The following is a 22344-nucleotide window of genomic DNA, read 5'->3' on the forward strand; positions in this document are numbered from 1 at the left end:
TAAAATAATTATTTTTTTTCAATAAATATGCTGTTATTAAATAATGTGCATTTAAAAAAATACAGAAACAAAATCATTTAAAAAAGTACGTTTATGAAAGCATTAAAATGAGATCCCACAGAATATTTGTTAGTGGTCTCAAATGAAAGTTCATTCCATTCTCATGCTTCATGCCACAATGCCTTCTGGTAGCCATGAATGCATTGTGGCATGAAGCATGTCTCCGTTGTTGAGATTCATACGTTGTTTGTTTCTTGATGTCTTTGTGTGTCTAAAACTTGCTAGAGTCCCAAAAGTTTTTATAATTCCATTCATCTGGTTAAAATGTTGCTGGCTTTCCTGCTGTAGTGTCACGGGGTTACTCTAAACAGTGATTCTCATTACAACTAAACCACTATGTATATCTATGTACAACTATATCATTATTGCCATAACAAACAGGTACAACCACCAGAGAAAAACTAATGTTAAAGATTCAAGAGTCAAGAGCCCAACTAAAGCAAACACTGATCTCCATAATGGGCAGCATCAAAACAACTTTTATTTTCAATAAAACATCAACATCTAAACCTCTGTTAATTTTCAAAAACAGCTTCTGTAGACATCTGACAGAAATAATATTACGTTGTATATTTAATAATAAATATGATATTTAAAAATATGATATTAATCATATCACATATCAGTTGTGTTTCTCTTTTTTCTGTTCTTGTTTCTCTGTTTTTCAGTGATTTTGCTTATCAGGTGTTCATCAGTGTCTCAATTCACTCACTTCTTTTCATTCACTCTCTCAAGTGGACTATATTAGAGAACTAATCTAGGGAATAGTGATTGAGGGTATAGGGTGTGATTGGGAAAACAGCCTCTGAGTGTCTGAGTGTTGAGCACTGTTAATTCACAGTATATTCCTGTAGGCTATTTTTGTTTTCTACAGTGGAAAATGGTTTAAATGGAAAATGGTATGATATTGTCAGAATTTTGCCTTTTTTTACAGCAAGGGTTAACAGTGTAGAAGTGGAATGCCATAGTAACACTTCTGTTCTGTTTGCTATAGCTTCTCTCAAGAAGTGGCCATGGTTTATTACATTTGAAAGTCTACCTTCTACTGTACGTCGAATAATTGCATATTCCATAACATATTCTTTCCGCTGCACCATTCTCCATTGTACTCTTCCATGCCCTCTCATTTTCTTAAACTCTCTCGCTCATCTCTTTCCTCATGTTCCATTCTTCCTCTCCTCTAATTAAACCCATTCATCAACTCTCTCCACCACTCTTGCACCTTTTTCTTTTCCCCTTCTCATGCTTATTCATATTCCTTTTTTTCATTTCTATATGTTTGTTATTTTTTTTTAAATAATTAATGCAATGATAGTATTGTTAATGCAATTAATGAAAGCTGTGTAGAAAAATAGTTTTAAAGTTTTTGCTTACACACAACCCTTCCGAGAAAAAAAACATATGGGAATATATTGCAAAATATTAAATACAGTTTTTCTGAATTGCTAAAACACTAAAGTCCATTCTCTGAACCAAATTTTTAATAGCCTAAACACTAGCGTAGCCAGTAAAGCATCTCTGGGTGTGCATAAGAAAAACTGGGTGTGCCACGTTTATCGCCAAGTAACAAGTAATTCGGTCATTCACTTGTCCAAGTAAAAAAATTGGTTGTCCAGAAAAATATGGGATTTTTTTTGTGTTGTAAATACAATTTATTCTGAAGCAATATTCTCATCAGTGTTCAGTCAGCTTTTACATATTTAAATCTGCATATTTATGATATTTTAACCTTTATAACGAGCATTTTCCCCTAATCGGTTTAAATTTGTGCTTCATCTTTAATTTTAAATTCTTAAATTTGATCAATAAATTCAATTGAAATAATAAGAAACTATATGGCTGTTACCAATCAAATTAATTAATTTATACTGAAATATTACTGCATTAAATACTGTTATGAGATTGTTTATACAAAAATAATATACATATTATTGTTGAATAATACAAATAGAATGATAGCCTACTTTTAAACACGAAACTAAACCACCAGTAGGGGGCGGCAGGTGACCGTCTAATGAGTGAGTTATTGAGTCATTTATTCAAATGATTCGTTCAAACGGCTGAATCGTTCAGGAATGAGGCAGTTGTTTAATGCATAGACATAATTAGGTCATTGAATCTTTGACTCAACCGATTAATTCAAAGCGCTGAATCATTCAGTAATGCGGTTATGTTTTCCGGTGAGATGCGCTGTGGTTCTGCTGTGATCTTTGTTTTGAACTATTTTCGCTGCTCAAATAGAACAAAAACAGTAAATATTGTGTCTAAAATCTAAGTGACTTGATATTAATAATTTGTTTATTGATCTGTCACATGAAATCAGTGTCAATTGTGATGGTATTCAGCACTCGTGGTCGTGTGATGTTGCTTAACTGTATCATATCATATAATATCATATCATGTCATATGTTTTAAATATAAAAACTCCACATTCATTTTTTAACCGCTGTATGTTCATTAAGTTTCTTTGTGTGAACTGCGCTCATTGTTTCCATTTCTCCTCATGAGTCGCGAACCTCGACAGCACAACCTTGTCACCGCCAGGCAGCGGCTGTATGCGGATTGGTTGGCAGTCCGAATGTCGGCAGATATTCTTTTAACGATAATAATTTAAAAATTTAAATACATTTTAAATGTACAAATATTGTAAGTAAACAACAATAGTCCAAGTTTAGAAAAACATTTTTATTAAGACTATAAAAAATAATTCTGTATCTATTTTTAGGTGTGCCAGCTGCCACTGTGTGGCACCAGCACACCCTGGCACACCCGTGGCTACGCCTATGGCCTAAACCAATTTGTCAAATAAATCACTCTTTCTGTAAAACATTAAACAAGTTCATGTAGTTAAAACAATGTTTGCAAATCTCATGCACTCTTTTTGCAAAAAATCTACACATTCTCACTCACTAAAACACATTTTGCACTGTGATGCAACTTTTGTTTCAAAACGCAAAACACAAGCAGGCAAAAGTTAAACACAACTACAACACAGATGTCATCACAGTTGTCATCGTTTACACACAACGACTTAAAATTGTTCACACTTATTTCCAATGATGTGACTAATGAAACCAACTGTACATAATACAAGTTCAGAGTGCCAACATTGAATCAAAATGTTCCACTGAATGTTGATACCAACAATGGATTGAAAAAATATATAAGAGGGAGAGGAGGAAGAGTGTGTATAAGAGGTGGTGAACAAGGAGGAAGAGGAAGAGCAAGGTGTGGAGAATGTTGTCAAGGCTGGATCTGCTTTAGGGTTTTTCCCTTTGACTGCAGAGATGACAGTGATGTGGACAAACTCCTCCGGCCGGACCAACATGAAGACATGATGCAGAAGCAGAATCAATCTCTCTCACTGACTGTGACGTTCCTCAATGTCTCTGCATGTCAATGTCTCCGCATGACTCTTCAATGTCTCCGCATGACTCTCCCATTGCTTGCAGAAGAGTCATGCGGGCGTGTGGTTGCCGATCATATACTTTCCACCGCCACACTGAAAATAATTCCTCGATTGCATTTAGAAAGGGGCTGTAAGGGGACAGGTATGAAAGTGTCAAATGGTTATGGTTGTTGAACCAATCTCGGACCAGAGCAGCCCGGTGGAAACTAACATTATCCCAGATGACAACACACCCGGGCTGCTCTGGTCTGTCCTGCACAGCTGCATGTAGTGCATCTAGAAATGCTATGATCTGTCCTGTATTAGGGACTGAGTGGCATGGTGATGCAGGACTCCTTGGACACTATTGCAGCACACAAGGTGATATTTCCCCCACGCTGCCCAGGGACTTTTACAACAGCCCGTTGTCCAAATATGTTACGGCCCCGGCACCTGCCTCATCCACGTAGATGAGTGTTTCTCAACCCTGCTCCTATAGGACCCCCATGGGGATATATGTGATAATGAGCTGATGAGTTGATTAGGGAGACAAAGAACACGTGCAGTTTTGGGGGTCCTTCAGGAGCAGGGTTGAGAAACACTGATGTAGATGAACTCATGTGGCATCAAAATCCAGAGCTGTCTGTAACAGAAAATATTGAATAGTGTTACTGAAAACATACAGTAACTACAATGTCTATATTTTCACACAAGTAGGGGCTGGGTTGGATCAGTATAGACAAAAACTACAAGGTACAGGCAGGGTAAACCCTCATTCCCATCACAATATGTAGTATGTAAAGTAAAGTGACACATAATCATGGCGCAGATCCTTGACCCTGACACTGTTCCTCTCAAATGCCATCCTGTACATCTGCTTCATTCTGAAGTTATGATTCTGTAGGATGCAACTTAGTGTAGAAATGCTGACCCTGTTGATATTGTTGCATTTCTATTTGCAATTATGCGTTGTTGCAACTCACGAAGTAAAATTGCACTATTTTCTCGCACCATTTCAATGATAGCAAGCTCTTGTTGTTGAGTGAAGAGCCATTCCCTTCCGCCTTGAAGAGGTCTTACAACCATTCTGTAGAAAATGCCACCACAAGATGTCATGGGTTAGGTTCTTTTTCACATACTTTCAAACTGTACACAGTACTGTGTACACTGTACTCACAATGATATTCCTTTACAAATCCACAGCACTACCCATTTTTGTATAGTACAGTTAGTACAGTAATACTGTAATATGATACAGAATCATGTGACACATACAGTAGAAGCTGTATGGAGTAGAGTCTGGAGTAGAAACTTAAAGATATACCTGTTCTCCAGTGGGAATGTCCTTATTATTTATGCTACTGTGTAGCGACTGAGGTTAGGTGGACTCTCTGCCCAGCCGCCCTCATGGACAGGCCATGATTTATCACATGGTCCACCAGAGTAGCCCTGATGTCGTCTGATACACGTCTCCGCACTGGTCCTCATCTTTATCCTCGTCCACGTCCGTCTCCTCTCTCTCTTTGTCCTCCTCTTACTCTGACTCTCATTGCCTCCATGCTTGCAAAGTTCTCAAAATGTCTTACCTGAGGCCTGTTTGTAGTGCTAAGACTGTTTTCTGTGCAAGTGTTTTCAGGTGTGTAAGTGCCTACAATTGCCAGATGAGTTTTGCATTTTGAACAGTGTTTTCCCAATGATAACTGGTGATTTCGTTTTTGAACAAAATGTCTAATGTAAGAAAACGAGTGTAGTGTTTCGCAATAAGTGTGTTACAGCAAACTGCAAACAAAGTGCAAAGTTGACAATGTGTTTAAGCAATGGTTACACTGTGTTTAAGGTATGCTACAAGAAGTTTAGGTATTGAGGCTTTGGTCTAAGCATTTTGGTTTTAGTGTGTAAGCAATGGGCAAACACTGTAAAATATTTATAAATGAAGACAAAAATAGCATTACATGTAATATTAACAAAGTGTTATCCTTTATTGTATTTTCAGGGCTCTCAAGTTTTATCAAAAGTTTAGAGTGAGATTTAGGGGAGGAGCCACCCAAATATTTGCAGCAGCGGTCTCTCGACCCAAACAAATTCGCTTCAATTTTTGCTAGCAGTTCAATTCTGCCTATTGTTCATAATTGACCAGCACAAATGGAAATTATAACAATTGTTAAATCTGATAAAAAGACAAATTCATCCAAATAAAATAAATAGTTATATTTAAAAAATACAAATTTACTGAAAAATTAAAATAAATTTGACCCCAAACAAGCCAACTGAACATCAGTGCTCAATGTACATAACATTGTGTCATAACAACTTGCCCTGAGCATATAATGTCAAGACCCAAACCCATCACCTTTACAGGGGTCATCGGATGCCCATTTTACACAAGTTGGTATGATTCTTTTGGGTCTTCATTTAAAGTTTGTAACATACTTTGGTTAAAATTTCTCAATGGTTGTGTAAAACACCACCCTTTTTACCTCTTCAAAAACAGCTCTGTTCACACTTCACAGTGACCCGTTTCGGTGCACGTCTCTTTAAATGATAATGAGCAACAACTTTTTGGCTTTTTGAGGATTAAAAAAAAGTGAATGGATTTTTTTCATTGCATGGTGATTGTGTCCACACACTGCAAAGACACATTTATTTGCAAATACCATATAAAAGTGTATTTTGCATCCGGTGACCCCGCAGTTAAAAGCAGTTGGAGAGTTTTTGAATGCATCAAAAAATAATTTAGCACGAATTTAGCTATACTCCTCAACATCAGCTCTCACTGTCTTTGATCACAGGCAAGAGATATCGTCCAGGAATCGTAAAATCAAAATGCTAAAAAAAATAAAAATAAATGAAGATGTCCGCAAACCGCATTCATCAGATCGTGCTCTTTCAACTTCCACTTCGTGTGTGCGCGTGTTCTCTAGTAACGAACGTGCTTGCAGCGGGAACACATAATTTACCCGGAAACAACTAATTCTAATTTCTGATTGGCTGGTAGCTAGCATTTAACTCTGTATAACTCGAGACAGATGCAATGAACTCGGCAGAGAACTTCCCTCCGTTTGCCTGCGTCTCGTCCATTAATTGTATAGCGGGACAAGTTCCTTTACACCTCAGCGTGAGAAATACAAGGTGTGGCGTGTGAACGGGTTGAAATGCGTGTGTCTCACGCCCAATGCGTGAGACTTGAGAGCCCTGTATTTTAACATACATGATCCCATATAAATGTGAATGTATGTTCACACATATATACAAATTCACAGAATGAGTTACAACAGATTTCTAGATCCCAGCATGCTTTGCTTCTGACTGTTAAAGGAGAGCAAATGTTAAAATGAAGTGTTATTTTAATGTGTTTTGCTCAATATTAACAGGGGAAGTTTTGTTAGTGTTTAATGTTCTATTATTTTGGAATTTAAAAGGTTTTCTGGTATGTGTGAGTTTTTGGGGTCATCATTGTGCTGAAGAGTAGAGAGTGTGGTTCGCTTGATGATTGGCCATATGATACCATCAAGATTTTAATTACAATATCTTATAAGTGAAGGCAGATCTCCTCAGCACAGTGATAGTCTCTTGGCTAATCATTTTAGTACAAGTAGGTATGCTTGAGACTTAACATGTTAACTAACATGAAAACATTAAACATTTATATTTTATTTTCATAAGAGAAGACTGTGTATGGTCTATGGTCCCGCAAGTGGGTGATGGTTTTGAGAAATGTCTTTTAGCAATTCAGTAAAACTGTAACAAAAGAACATGATTGATAAGGAGGTATTAACGTGGAGACCCAGTCCTCTGATGACAACAATTAAAGGCTTGGAGGTTGAAATTGTTGACACTCACAAATATTTGGGGGTGGTTATAGACAATAAGTAGAGCTTCTAGACCAATGTTTTGCCTGTTTGTAAAAGGTTCACAAAAGATTTAAAAGTTTTTTTTAAGCACAAGATTCACTCTTGTCTTCACCACAATGATTTATGAATTTGAACAACTTAATGAATTTAAGTTCATTCAACAACAATTGCAGTCCAAACTAATACCTTTTTTGTTGGAAAATTTTAATTCAATTTCATGGAAAAGTTTTCCTTAATTTAATAAAGTTCACTTCAACAAATTATTTTTCTGACACAAGTGCTTTTAGATTTTAGTGATTTTAGATATAGATCTTTTATAAAGACTTTGTCACCTATATATCACAATTTAGAGACTTTGTTCCCTGAACAAGCAAACATCGTCTCTTTCCTGGACTAACAAAATAAATAAAAAACACACTCTAACCCATAAAAGAGACAATTAATTGATGTCAAAATAATGGCAAATATAAATACTACAGATAACACTTGTTAAGCTTTGGGCACTAGCAAACTAGATTAGATCCCATCCCATTGTTAATATTGTGTATATTAAACCAAATACAGACTGTGGACATTTAGATTGTATGAAAGATAGATTGAATGAGTTTGGGGTTGATTGCTGTAGCAGTAATTTTATGTAAAATATATTTGTTGAGATAAAACAACTGATGAAACGACAAATTAAAATGACTGCCCCGGTCTGAATTGTCAGCAGCAAAAAACAAAGTATAGTCTGCCCTGTAGCAAGAATTATTTTCCTAATGTACACATAAGAAGAGTGACATTTTTATGGTTTTTATGGCATGGAAATGACATAAACAGACTTTTGCTCTGATAAACACACTTTATGCATATCCTCGAATAAAGCCTTGGGACAATAATAATAGACCAGTAGAAAAGACAACAGTGTTCAACATTTAAAATGTGACGTTTTTAAAACAATGGTAGGCGTGTAAACCTTGAACAAACTAGTTTACTTGAATCTCTGCAAAAACTGTGGAAGCATTGAGGGAACAAAATTGAGGATTAATTAGGACTATACAAGCAGCTGGAATTGTTTCCTCATTTGCGCTGCAGTCTTGAACCCTTGAATGGATCAAACTCATCCTGAGGATAAAAAAAGGTAAAGATCAATTTGTGAACAAATCCAACACAAAAATCAGTGCACATTAACACTACCTCATCGTCGTCATCATCAAAGCATACTCCTTTAAAAGACTGGCTCTGGCTCTGGGAACCTCTCTTACTGGAGCTTAATGACGTCAGCCTATTGGTTAAGCAAAGAGGGAACATGTGAGTAAGACGTTTTCTTACTTTTCTAAAACAGTTTACAGTATTTAGTTTTTCAGTCTTAGGGTTTCTCTACTTCACTCAATCCAGGAAACCTGTGTATGCATATGTGACCCGTCACAGAAACCAGGGACACAAGTCGGCAGCACAACTTTCGAGCAAAATGAGAAAGAAGAGTTTTTTTTCAAAATTGGTGATTTTCAATTTTTTGGAGAATCTGTTAATTGAAATCACGAAGAAGCCTCTCCATGTTTGAGATAGCAGTATTGGTATATTTAAAAGCTTACATTTTGAGGTTGAAATCGGCTTGTTTTCGGAGATTCTAGCATGCAGTAGGGGCGTGGCGTGTCATTGTCTGTGTGTATTTCCATACTGAATAACCCGGCGCTTTTGCCCCCGCCCTCCAAGTCAACCACATGGCTACTTATTATGCTGTGCTCTGGCCAGCTCTCTCTGATATCAAAATTCAATGAAGATGGATGCCGCAAAGATTGTCGCAGACGAGATGAACCGTCTGGCAGTTACACCGAAAATGTTTTCGCCGCACTTCGTGGGCTCGGGAAACTGAACCGGAGGTATGGGCGCAGCGCGCTCGCCCTCAGTGCTTCAATACGGCAGCTCGGCTCGCTGACAGCGGTGGCTGGCTGTTTCATATGTGACGGAGAATCGAAATAGAGGATGCAGTTAAGACCTTTGCTGCTGCGATGAAGGCCTGCCGTGCGTGTTTCTGAAATGTAAGTTAAGCTTCATTTGCTCTTTAGTCGTTATTTAAGATGCTGAACCTGCTGATGATATAATGTGCTTGCGGACATTTCATTTGTGTGTGTATACGCACATAAGAAAGTGGTGTAAAGAGATTTGCAACAGTAATTTGAGGAGGTGAAATGTGATTATTTGGAAAATTGCAGAAATGACTGCTTAAAGAAAAATGCCAGCAGGCATTTGCCTCCTACATAAACTTTAATATTGTTGACATTTTGGGCACACGAGCGTTGCGTACTATTTGCGCTATATGTAGGCCTATGGCTTATTGGTCTTTGTTTGTTGTTGTTGGTTTTGCGTTATATGTATATGGCATATTGGTCTTTGTGTGTTGTTGCTGGTTTTGCGTTATACTGTATGTATATGGCATATTGGCCTTTGTGTGTTGTTGCTGGTTTTGCGTTATACTGTATGTATATGGCATATTGGCCTTTGTGTGTTGTTGCTGGTTTTGCGTTATATGCAGGCTATATGGCATATTGGTCTTTGTGTGTTGTTGCTGGTTTTGCGTTATATGTATATGGCATATTGGTCTTTATGTGTTGTTGCTGGTTTCGCGTTATATGCAGGCTATATGGCATTATTGGTCTTTGTGTGTTGTTGCTGGTACGTTGCAAATAGAGGGGCAGCACAATTGTTTTTCGCCTAGTGCGGCAGAAGTGCACTCATTCGAAGTGTAAAAAAAGCTGTAAAGCACATGGAGGAGCTTTACAGGGGGTATGGCTTATCTAAATGAGATGTAAATGAGCCCTATTGTCACCCCCAGCAGCAGAGACAGGTGAGAACTGCACAATCTTTAGCTCGTTTTCTCCTCTTTGAGCTTTTTTAAGTGCCTACTTTAAAATGGCCACAACTTCTCCAAATATTATCAGATTTCCACATGTTACACATCGTTGGAAAGCTTGGATATTACACTCTCAGAATCTATGAATAACTCAAAATGCCCCAGAACCGACTTGTGTCCCTAGTTTCCGTGACTGGTCACATATGTGAATAACTTATGCTGTTAAAATATATTGTCTGGATTATGTTCTGTTGCTTTTGTTTTTACTTTTAGTTATTAGTTTCATTCAGAGAATATCTTTTTCAGTCATTAAAGGGAAATGTTTATTTAACCACCACTTTAAATTCAAGCGTTTAAGGGAAGATAACAGTTCAAGGTTTTTTTATTGCCAATTTGCTTGATTTCAAAGCTGTTTTCAATCTTTGAAAGTTTTTAGTCATACAAATAATCGACTGACAGGCCAAGCCCAACTCATTTATTATTAAATATTTATTACTTTGGATACATCGGAGCATTCCTTCATTAGAGGCCATTAGAAGTCCATGCCAGTTAACCTGAATGACCTGGTAGAGCAAGACTAAAGAGCAAAGCAAATGTAAATATGTAAACCACTTACTTTTGTTTTGTCCTGGAACTTTTTAAAAATGAAACATTCTCATCTGAGTCACTGTCCTCTATGGTGATCTGATCATAGAGAAAGAAAAGAAGAAAAAAAAAAAGTTCAAATGAAATCAAATTACATTTCACAAAACAGCAAGACCATTTTCTCATCCTGAATCCTATGAATCTTCATATATGCAGTCTCTTTTAGTCAACAGTTTTTAATGGGTGTTTTATTGGTTGTTGTCCTGTTGTCTTTTTTAATTTAATTTATTATTTTTTGTTTATGTTGTTTGTAATGCACAGCAATTTGGAGTTACTGTGTAGTCTAAAAGGTGCTTTAAATAATTATTAAAATTATTAAAATTAAAAGAAAATACACAAATTATTGTTTGTGAGAGACTGATAAAGTTCAACTTCATGTTTTTGTATGTTTGCTTCATGTTTTGTTTCTTTGTCATCATTGTGTGTCCTGATAAAAGGGTTAACAGATTTATAATTGAGTTTTTTACAGTTAAAGACATGCAGATATTTGTGCGTATACCTCCTCAGCATCCAACTTTGATGTGTTTCCACGAGAGGTCCTCTGGGTTGAAGCCTGAAATGCTGTAAAGAGCACAGAACAAAACAAATAAAACACCTGAGGCTGCCATTTAAAGGGAACAGAGAACAGACACCTTCACACCATTTAAAATAAACCTCCAAGCAAACACAGGAATGAGACAGAGAATAAAAGAAACCGAATTATTGCAAGTTTAAGTTATGGGAACCACAACAGCGTTTTTGAGACTGTCTTTGGTTCACTGCAGTTTTATGGAGAAAATACTCAGCAATGAGGTAGACTTATGAATTTGCACATGGTTTGTCTTAAAGCATATTAAAACACCACACAGACATATAAACAACATTAAAAACTTGATTTTCACATTAAAGGGAACTTTAAAAGAGGAGGCTCAATGGCACAAAGACTAAGTATTCACTGGACTCTCACATGGTGATGTCACAGGAAAACCTGGAGGTTGGGCAGATAGAAAGCCACAGACTGTGGATGTGGTTGAGATTTTATGTGCACCAGCTGAAGTGCAGAAAGAGTTACTTGCACCCTCTAATGCGCAATTGGTTTGAACTTCAACACCACTTGCTCGAGTGTGTTTAAGTGTCAGGTGTACCAAGAGATTGTATCTTACCATCCATTATTGACTTGGTTTTTAGGGGACTTGAGAGAGATCCTTTTTGTCCACGTCCCCCCCGCCCTGACTTAGAGGCAGCACCTGGAAAAATTAAAATAGACATTGCAGGCAGAGTTTGAGATGAATTCCCCCAACCTGTCAAATGCAAATGGCGTAATCCGCATCAGCTCACTAGCCAATTTGGTGGGTTATGATTAATTATGTCCTCCAACCAGGAGCTTCCAACGTTAGCAAAACAAAGTTTAAGGAGGGACACACACTGGATGAAAAGAGTCACATCTTTAAAATTCGAACACATTGTTTTCTATGAGTGTACACCCTGGCAGAGGTGGAAAGTAACGAATTACATTTACCCGCGTTACGTAATTGAGTTGTTTTTTTGTGTACTTCTACTTTAAGTAGTTTTTAAAATCTGTAATTTTACTTTTACTTAAGTACGTTTTGTTTGATGTATTGTACTTCGATACATTTGAAATCATATCCGTTACTGAGTAAAAAATAATACAAGGGAGAAAAAAAAAATTACACTCAGTCCGGAAACTACTGTATTGATTGAAGGGCGGGAGAACAAACACGCAAAAAAATTGACGCAAACCCAGCTGAAGCTGAAAGCGAAGCACCCTCGAATTTTTATGAAGTGAATTATGGCCAGTATGGAAATACTTTGGATGTAGAAAAAAAGTGTGGTTGTCCTCGAGGATAGATATCCAATTTGCAAAAAATGTGGACACAAAGTGGCTGCCAAAGGATGATACACAGGACACCATCCCTCCTGCAGATAAAGGTATGTCCCGATTATAACGTAAGGCCGAATGATTGAAGTGATGCAGAGGGAATCCCGGAATCCAGTCATGAAAATGGAATTTACATAACGCAGATGTCACGTAAAAACACGCAAAATGATGGATGGATGAATACATGGAAAGTAGAACTGTGCAATAAATCCAATCGCGACATGGTCTGTGAATATTTAAGCGCAAAAATACTGCTATGTAAATATATAACCTGCTTGTTCTGCGTTTCTGTGAATCGGTGTGAATGAGCTGCTCCACTTTGTCTACTACATACTCAAGTACGCGTGGTGTTTTCAGCGTCTCACAAACAATTTAAATACATCATGAATACATGAACATTTCCAGAGCTGCTCTGAGAGAACGCCTTATAAGCATTTTCATCATTTTATTTGAGAAAAAACATTGTCAAATAGGCTTACACTTTGAAACAGGTCTTCACTACAACCCGTCAAAATAAAAGTTTGGTTTAACTAGGAGAAATTATGACAGAAATATATTACTATTGTAGGCATACAATAGAACGTACTTCTCAAAATAATAATAATAACAACAACAATAATAATACAATTTATTTAAACATTAATTAAGGCATATATTTTTTGACCATGGTTTAATTCAGCTCTTCCCCAAAAAATAAAAGGACACAAGTTTACATTTTCATTTGATTGCCACAGTTTTTGATAATATATTTGGATTAAATCATAAAAAGAAACATTAATTTTATGAATAAAATACATTTCATAGGACTATATTATTCTTAAAAAAAAATTATTAATGTTATTAATGAGTTGTTAATATAATTCATTATCAATTATTGAATTTAATTGATTAGACATGTTCTATTGAAATTTTAATAAACAAAACAAACAAATGGTTTCATGTTTGTTATAATAAAAGCATTTGTTCAACCCCCCAAAATACTGTTTTCTTTAATTTAACTGTCATTTTAACTGATGATAATAATAATAACCATAATTTAATAATACCATTTATTTAATCATTGATTAATACTGTAAACCGTGATATTTTCTGAGACGTTATCATACTGTAAAAATCTCACACCATTACAACCATACACGGGAGAGTCACCCACCCCACCCCGCCCACTGTTCACCCACCCCCCACTGTTAAAAAAGTAACTCAGTAACTTGAGTAAATTTTAAATAAGCTACATTTTACTTTTACTTGAGTAGATTTTTAGACCGGCAATTTTACTTGTACTTAAGTAAAATTTCATTGAAGAAGTAGTACTTTTACTTGAGTAGAATATTGTATTACTCTTTCCACTTCTGCACCCTGGGTACTGGTGTGTGACACCTGTGAGATGTTTGAGGCATGGAGGCACTGAATGGAGGAGAGGTTTATTTAAGTATGCTGACTTTTGTGAGGAAACAGCTGATCACTAGAATTGACAGCCTGTCCACTTATCTAAAATGTGTTTACCATTAAACATTAATTTTGGAGTGAGCTATGTGTAAATTACAAGGAAATAAATGCTGTTTCAGAATCATATTTATACTTTAGTGGTAACACTTTACAATAAGGTATCATTAGTTAACTACATTAGTTAATATGAACATTGATCATATTAATTTATGATTGTTAATGTTAATTTCAACATTTACTAATACATACTTTAAAATCAAATGTTGTATCTGATCTAACATGAACTAACAATGAAGTATTGAGTCAAGAGTTGTATTTTTATTTACATTAAGTCTTTATTAGTTAACTTGTTAGTTAAGTTACAGATTTAATAATAAATCTATTAAAATTCAAGCAGTGATTTTGAACATCTGGCTTACTTCAGATATATTTTTTTTTGGCTAGAAGATCTGAATAGAGGTAACTTTAACTGACCAGCCAATTTGGCTACGTAAAATTTAAGCTAGATTCAAGAAAAACTATTTTCCTCATTAGTAACGGTCAAAGTTTATGACATAGGTATGATCTATGAAACCCTTAGTACACATCTATAAATTTTCTTATAGATTTTGCTATACAGTTTAGATTGTATGGGAAATGTTCTGGTATTTGCTAATAAGATACTGTATGTCTCTATAATTAACATTATATACTCAAAAAACAGTGCTGTACTAACAGATGTTTCAAAATCCACAGTTCCACAGTACATCAGAAAGGTAACAGGCTATGGAGAAGATGTGGCCAGGGAATGTAGAAGCCTTGGTGTGTGCGGACGTGCTTGCACTTCCTCCTGGATGGCCTCCACCCAAACAAACTACTCAACCTGAGGTCACACACACACACACCTGGACAGAGTATACTTCACACAGGACTTCACTTCAGCACCTGAATGGACATGTGGTTGACATATCACACAAGGACAATGATAACACCATGCAGCCACAACAACCTCTGCTCACGGACACAATCTCAGCTGAGCTCCCCACAGTTGCTTTTATTTTGTAATTATTTAAAAATTTTTCTGTAAAGCCCTTTGAATTGCCATAGTGTATGAAATGTGCTATATAAATAAACTTGCCTTGCCTTCTGCCATGGACAACAGAGAATAACTGGTGGCACATGGTGAGAGTAATACAGGAGAAACGAGGAAAGTGATAATGAAAAGAAAGGGATGCTTAGTTCTGTCAGGTCCATTTAAGTCAAGAACACACAAGACAATAGAAATGATTAGGAGATGTGAATTGAATAAATTGCAATTCAGTTGATAATTAAAATTTGGCAGTATGGCTCTGTTCAGGGAGTCCTCTGACCTTTCATGAGCACCATGAAATAGCAGAGAGTCAGAGGACAGCAGCAGCATTAGGGAATGCTCACAGTTTAGCACTGGGAGAGAAGAACTATTCCCCCATATGAACAGAGCAGCAACGATGACAGAATAACAAATGCCATGTTATACAAGACAAGGAAGAGCTGGGGAGGTGGTGGGTTGCAGCAGAGACAATTTATATAGAGACATGCCACTTACTCAATCCTCAATACAACTATATAGGGAAAACCCGTAACACCAAAGATGGCGGTTGAATGCACATGTCCCGCCCCTCTCGCTGGAAAGCCAATCGTCTGCTTTTAACAGTCAAGCCGGGAAACATTTAAGGCTATCGTCTGGTTCCACTGACGCATGCGCATAGTTGAGGTTTTCGACGGGGGAAAATACGTTACTGTTTGAAAAGGCGACAGATTTGATATGCAGTGTGCGTTGTGTAAATATCAGACATCCCAAGTGTCTACCGCATATTGATAGCGGCTCCCTGATGTCCGCAAATTAGTTAAAATCTCCCGGAATCTAGAGCGAGCGAGCAAGAGCTCGCACTTACTGTGCTTCAAGCCGTGTAGCTCGCGTGCGCGGCAGAGAGGGAGAGACCTGTGGGGAAAAAGGCGTTTTAAACCTTATTTTGGGGCAAAGTCATCAAACTTTTTCAGCGATTTATATCATATTTTACTGCTGTTTCTATACATGCAGTTTTTATCTCCCGGTGACCAGTGAAAGTGCAGTTCTGACTCTCTGCCCATTCATTTAGATAGGAGCCTGGTCTTGTTAGTCCAAAATAGCTGCCCGGAGGCGTTGCCAAGATGGCGGCCGAGTGACATGACTTGCCTAAAAGGACTTTGGTTGCAGAGAGCGAGCAGCAAGCAGTTAGGAGCGAACTGAATCTATTTAAATAAGGCACCCTGATTTTAGCGTAGCATTAGCAGCGAGGGGAGATGAACAGCTGATGCACTGATGCAGCTCAGCTGAGCAGATCGCTGATGAGACGGTGTTGTTGGCCAATAGCGTTAGCAGCATCTTGACTACTGGGTCTGCCAGAACTGACACTGACGCTCAATTTGTATTGTGCCTTGTCGGTGTACTCAGTGGAGTCGAGCAAGTAGAGTCACAGGTCTTTACCCGAATGGGTCTTTACTCAAGTAGGTTTATTTTAATGGATAGAGACAGAATATTAGTATCGAGTGAAATAAGTATTTGATCCCCTACCAACCAGCAAGAATTCTGCCTACCACAGATTGGTTATGTGCCCATGTGGAACACAGATTAGCCCTGTCACTTTAAGAAAGTACTCCTAATATTTTAAAGTCAGTGGACACCAGTCCACCGAATCTGTATCTTCCATTCCAACCTCTCCACCACCATGAGCAAGACCAAAGAGCTGTCAGACGTCAGGGACCAGATTGTAGACCTGCACAAGATTGGAATAGGCTAAGTCAAATCAAATCAATGACAATGACAAAACCATCAGCAAGAAGCTTGGTGAGAAGGAGACAACTGTTGGTGTGTTTATTTGGAAATGGAAGAAATACAAAATGAAAAATAAATCGACCTCGGTGATGAGGAAGAAAGGTGAGGGATCAGCCCAGAACTACACGGGAGGAGCTTGTTAATGATCTCAAGGCAGTTGGGACCACAGTCACCAAGCAAACCATTGGTAACACACTACACCGCAATGGATTGAAATCCTGCAGAGCCTGTAAGGTCTCAAGCCCATCTGTTCAAGCCCATCCGTTCAAGCCCGTGTTCAAGCCCATCTGAAGTTTGCCAATGAACATATAATGATTCAGAAAAGGCTTAGGAGAAAGTGCTGTGGTCAGATGAGACCAAAATCGAGCTCTTTGGCATCAACTCAACTCGTCGTGGTTGGAGGAAGAGAAATGCTGACTCTGACCCCAGTCAAGCACAGAGGAGGAAACATCATGCTCTGGGGCTGTTTCTCTGCTAAGGGTACAGGACGACTTTACTGGATCGAGGGGCCGATGGACTTTTTACATGTACCGTAAAATCCTGGAAGAGAACCTCCTTCCCTCAGCCAGAACACTGAAGATGGGTTGTGGATGGGTCCTTCCTGGGTGGATTAAGACCTTCCAGAACGACAATGACCGCCAAGGTAACAAAGTAATGAAGTAGCACATTAACGTCTTGATCCTATAGAAAATCTGTGGAGGGACCTGAAACTTTGAGTTGCCAAGCGACAGCCAAGAAACCTTAAGGATTTTGAGAGTATCTGTAAAGAGGAGTGGACCAAAATCCCTCCTGAGATGTGTGCAAACCTGGTGACCAACTACAAGAAACGTCTTACCTCTGTGCTTGCCAACAAAGGTTTCTCCACCAAGTACTAAGGCATGTTTTGCTCGGGGATCAAATACTTATTTAACTTACTGGAATGCAAATCAAATTATAACCTTTATATAATGTGTTTTTTCGAGATTTTTGGTTGATATTCTATCCATTGAAATAAACCTACTGTAGGGACGCAGATGGTCTTATTTTGGCTGTTTCTGACGCGTGCCTTTGTCTTGAATCAAATTAATTGATTGTCCACACCTTCAAGATTGCTTTCGTATAAACCAAATCCATTTATTGTCCATATGGTATTGCAAACAACAAAATGAACGAAAATAAATACTAAAGCAAAATATCTAATTCAAAACAAACTTGTTGGGCATGAGCACAGTCTTGCAGTCTTGCACACTCCAACGCTCAACGCGGTACGATCAAAAAGTTTGTTGACCTTCCATTCTGTGCACCTGTAACTCATCATCACCCTATTTAAACACTCAAAATACTCATACGCCCTCTAGTGTCACAAACAAAAATACAATTCAAAATAATGGCTCCAACATACCGGCCCCTGAACTGTTAATGACGTAGGGCATAAACAATTCAAAATTAGGTTGGTCTTCTCTTCATTGTAAGCAGATGATTGGGGGTAAGTGCTTCAAGATCATTTGGATCTTCAGATACTTTGGTGATGGGTCGATTATTGAGAATTGCCTCAGCTTCACACAGAACAGTGTGTAATCCTTCATCGTCCAGCGTTTGTTGATTCAAAACGGAGGACAACACCTTTCTTACCATTCTGATGATGCGTTCCCATGCACCACCATGGTGTGAAGCTGTGGGTGAATTAAAACTCCATTTAATTCCTTTGTGTGCTAAAACCTTTGTGATTTTATTTTGATTAAACTCTGCCAGTGCCCTTTTCAATTCCTTTTCTGAGCTAGTAAAATTTGTTCCATTGTCAGACCTCATATGACATACTTGTCCTGGATACTTCAGGATATGAATCGTCGCAAAGCATTTATGCAATAATCAGTGTCCAAAGAGTATGCCACCTCCAAATGAACTGCCCTACTGGCCATGCATGTAAAAATTACGCCATAGCGTTTCACACAAATTCGACCTCTTTTTACATCAATTGGGCCAAAGTAATCCACTCCTACATTTGTAAATGGAGGTAGATCTGCAGTTATTCTTTCTTCAAGTAAGTCTGACATTTTTTGCTGACCTAGCTTACCTCGCATGCAGCTGTTCTCCATTTTTCTCTGAGTTTAAATGGAAGCTTTAGAATTACTGCTCTCATGTTTGTTGGCATGTCCAGTTCTTGCATTTACTGTAGATCTGCCATAGCATTGCAACACCCACGTAAAAAGAGTGCATAATCCTGAAGAGCTGTGGGATCTTCATACCTGATTATGGGCCATCCAAACACCTTCTCCATATATGCAGCAGAAACAAAATAATCTTCTCCAAACTGCTGTTTAAGCATAGTTTTAGCTGTATCATAACCTCTTTCAGGTGCCATATTCATACAGCTTCGAACAATTTCTCTTGGGCGCCCTCTTGTGTATCTTTCAAGGAAATACAAGCAATCACCTTTGTTATTCGTTTTTTCCTCCACACAATGCTTAAAAGCTTTAGTGAACAAACTGAATTGCAATGAATCCCCTTCAAACACTGGAATATCACGTGGTGGTAAATGTTGAAACTTTTGCTGCTGTATTAACAACTAATTTCTTGATGTTTTTGAAGCATACTCTGTGTGAAATCAGACCTTCTATTATCTACTGAGGTAGCTATTCTGGGTTTTGAAGATGCAGGTTGCTGTAAATGAGATGATATTAACTGTGAGGTAGCGCCTATGCTGCTTTGCTATTTAGTCCTTGACGGTTTCTCAACTTCTGGATGAAGAGATGCTGTTGCTTGTTTTGCCTGTTTGCTGACATAGGATTCCATCCCATCTGATGCAATGCTGTTTGCTCGTTGTTCATAAGTCCTGAGCACAAATATCTTTGCATTGGATGCAGCGATCTTCGCATCAATATCTGTTCGTTCCTTACGCTTCTGTAACATTTCCAATTGTTGCTCAATATCATGCTTGGCTTTTAAAGACTCTGCTTGAACGACAAGAGCAGCTTTTTCTGCTTCAAGCTGAATGCGTGAATGCTGCACAGAGGCATTAGATTTGCTGGAGCGCGAACTGTGGCGGCTGCTCTTGTGGCTTGAAGTGCGACTTCTAACCCGTGTTTCAACGTTCGAAATGCTATCATTGGGTTCAATTTCGCTTGTAGCACGATCACAATCCTCCTGTAGCTTCTCCAACCATTTATTTACCACAGTGCTGAATTCCACAACCCCTATCATTTTTGCTTTGAACCATGTTTCATGCCGGTCTTTCTCTTCATCAGGCAATAAAACAATCAAAGACTCGTGCGCTTCCTTTGCTTCTTTGCATTGCGTTTCAAACTTTTCAAACATACATTTGGCCTCATTTTAATACTCTCTATTACCCATTAACTCTAGTATTGTCTTTTTCAATTGGGATGCTTTGTCAAATTTTGACTTTCTTTGTTTCTGTAAAATATCGAGTTTTGCCATTAACCCTTTTGCAGTAAGCTTAACCTCTCGTTTTTGTACAGACAATTCAACATTTTCATTCTCTGCTTTCTGAGTCTGAGCCCCATTTTGCTCGATTTCAGAACCACGAAACTCATTTTCATCCGCCATTTTTAAACCTTTACCAACTGCATATTTTACATCATCAACATCTGATTAAAGACTGTAAACATGGGCAAACACAAGCATTTCAAATGATAAAACAGTGCAGTTCTTCGTTTCACAAACACGTTTTTTTTTTACCACCAATGCGCATTGGATATGTCTTGTTTGTGTGCACACTGTTTTATGGCCATTCGACTCAAGTTCAAGTGAAAGCGCTTTCATACCTCAGTTCCACAAACGCTGAACGCTGAAGACTTTGTTGTTCGTGTGCTGTATTCTCTTCGTGCGGGTTTGTAGTCCTTCGAAATCCGCAGCGATCAATCCCAAGCAATAATCCATAAAAAAATCCATCAAACAAAACTATCATGAATGAGCATCATCCAACTTCAGCTGACCAGCTGACTTTTCCTGTAGTCGTCCAATTCGATCTGCTCCAGTCGATGTCGAAATAAGGTTCCTTAGGTCAAACTTTTTGACTTATGTGTAGGGACGCAGATGGTCTTATTTCGGCTGTTTCTGGCGCGTGCCTTTGTCTTGAATCAAATGAATTGATTGTCCATACCTTCAATATTGATTTTGTATAAACCAAATCCATTTATTGTCCATATGGTATTGCAAACAACAAAATGAACGAAAATAAATACTAAACCAAAATACCTAATTCAAAACAAACTTGTTGGGCATGAGCACAGGCTTGCACACTCCAACGCTCAACACGGCACGACCAAAAAGTTTGTTGACCTTCCATTCTGCGCACCTGTAACTCATCATCACCCTATTTAAACACTCAAAATACTCATATGCCCTCTAGTGTCACAAACAAAAAATACAATTCAAAATAATGGCTCCAACACCTACCATAAAAATGAATGACCCTTCATTTCTTTGTAAGTGGGCAGACTTACAAAATCCGCAGGGGATCAAATAATTATTTTTCCCACTGTAACGCCCACACGCCCACACGGACGACTAAAGCAGAGATGGCAGGATATGATTGAAGCGGATGTGAAGATCAGCACATTACACTCGAACGGTGCGCTCGACCGTGCAAAATGGCATGCCACTGTCCGAAAAGCAGACTCTGCACCAGAGGAAGTTGTGCAGATGAAGAAGAAGAGTTTTTGCAAGTGAATGACTCCCTCAACCTGCAGGTGAGGCTGAATAACAGCAGATGGAAATTATGCATGAGTACTCTACTGCTATTTCTGCAGTACCCGATTGTGCAATGCTGAATATTCGGCTAAATTTGAACCACTGAATTTGTGGAAGTGAATTTGTAAAGAGAAATAAAATGGAGCAAAAACTGACTGTCGAATAATATAGGTCAGTGGTGCAAAACTCAGTTCCTAGATGGCCATAGCCCTGCACAGTTTAGCATTAACCCTCTGAGGTCGGCTATCGCGCGGGCGCGATAGTCTCGCTTTTTTTCTTATCAGTGCAAAAGAAACTCAAAATACTCTGTTGATTTTGATCTTACATATTAAGTGTTGTACATCATTAGATCCTGATAAGTGTCTATTTTTTTTGTGGATACTCACAATAAAAACAAAGTGTTGTGCTTTTCGCCAAATAAAGAAAAACAAATATGATGCGCGTTCTGCCTTCTCTCTGTCAGTTAAGTCCATTCTGAAACGCGTCCGAAAATTAACTGTAATTCCGCGAATACTTGTCATACAGGCACGAATGTTTTTCCATAATGAAGCTTGAACTCTCTTCTTTTAAATGAATTAATTTATATAAAAAACAAATATTCTCAGTTTATGTAATCTGTATGAAAAGAGAGAGATGTCAGTATTTTTCTTTCCAGCTCATTATACCTCATTACGCGTTAATGTGCCACGCCCACGGAGAGCGCGCGGTATTGAAACG

The 22344-nt window shown here is 38.0% G+C and overlaps 1 protein-coding gene across 3 annotated transcripts in view; it reads right to left on the reverse strand.

Moving 5' to 3' along the window:
- Nucleotides 1–8123: 8123 nt before the first annotated feature.
- mre11a (MRE11 homolog A, double strand break repair nuclease) overlaps nt 8124–22344 on the reverse strand; it is a 42675-nt gene continuing 28454 nt past the window's right edge. For 2 of the 3 annotated variants that reach the window (XM_077207602.1, XM_077207605.1), the window contains 5 exons: nt 11923–12006; nt 11280–11341; nt 10752–10819; nt 8479–8566; nt 8124–8406 (listed from right to left, as the gene is read on the reverse strand). In XM_077207602.1, the coding sequence (XP_077063717.1) occupies nt 8362–8406; nt 8479–8566; nt 10752–10819; nt 11280–11341; nt 11923–12006 (347 nt within the window). In that variant the 3' untranslated portion in view covers nt 8124–8361. Of the gene's footprint in view, nt 8407–8475; nt 8567–10751; nt 10820–11279; nt 11342–11922; nt 12007–22344 lie in introns of all 3 variants that reach the window. The other variant, XM_077207604.1, reaches the window with a different exon arrangement.

The sequence above is a fragment of the Siphateles boraxobius genome, unplaced genomic scaffold (assembly GCF_051911475.1).
Source record: "Siphateles boraxobius isolate OS27281-9 unplaced genomic scaffold, OSU_SipBor_1 6, whole genome shotgun sequence".
In the NCBI taxonomy this organism is placed as follows: Eukaryota; Metazoa; Chordata; class Actinopteri; order Cypriniformes; family Leuciscidae; genus Siphateles; species Siphateles boraxobius.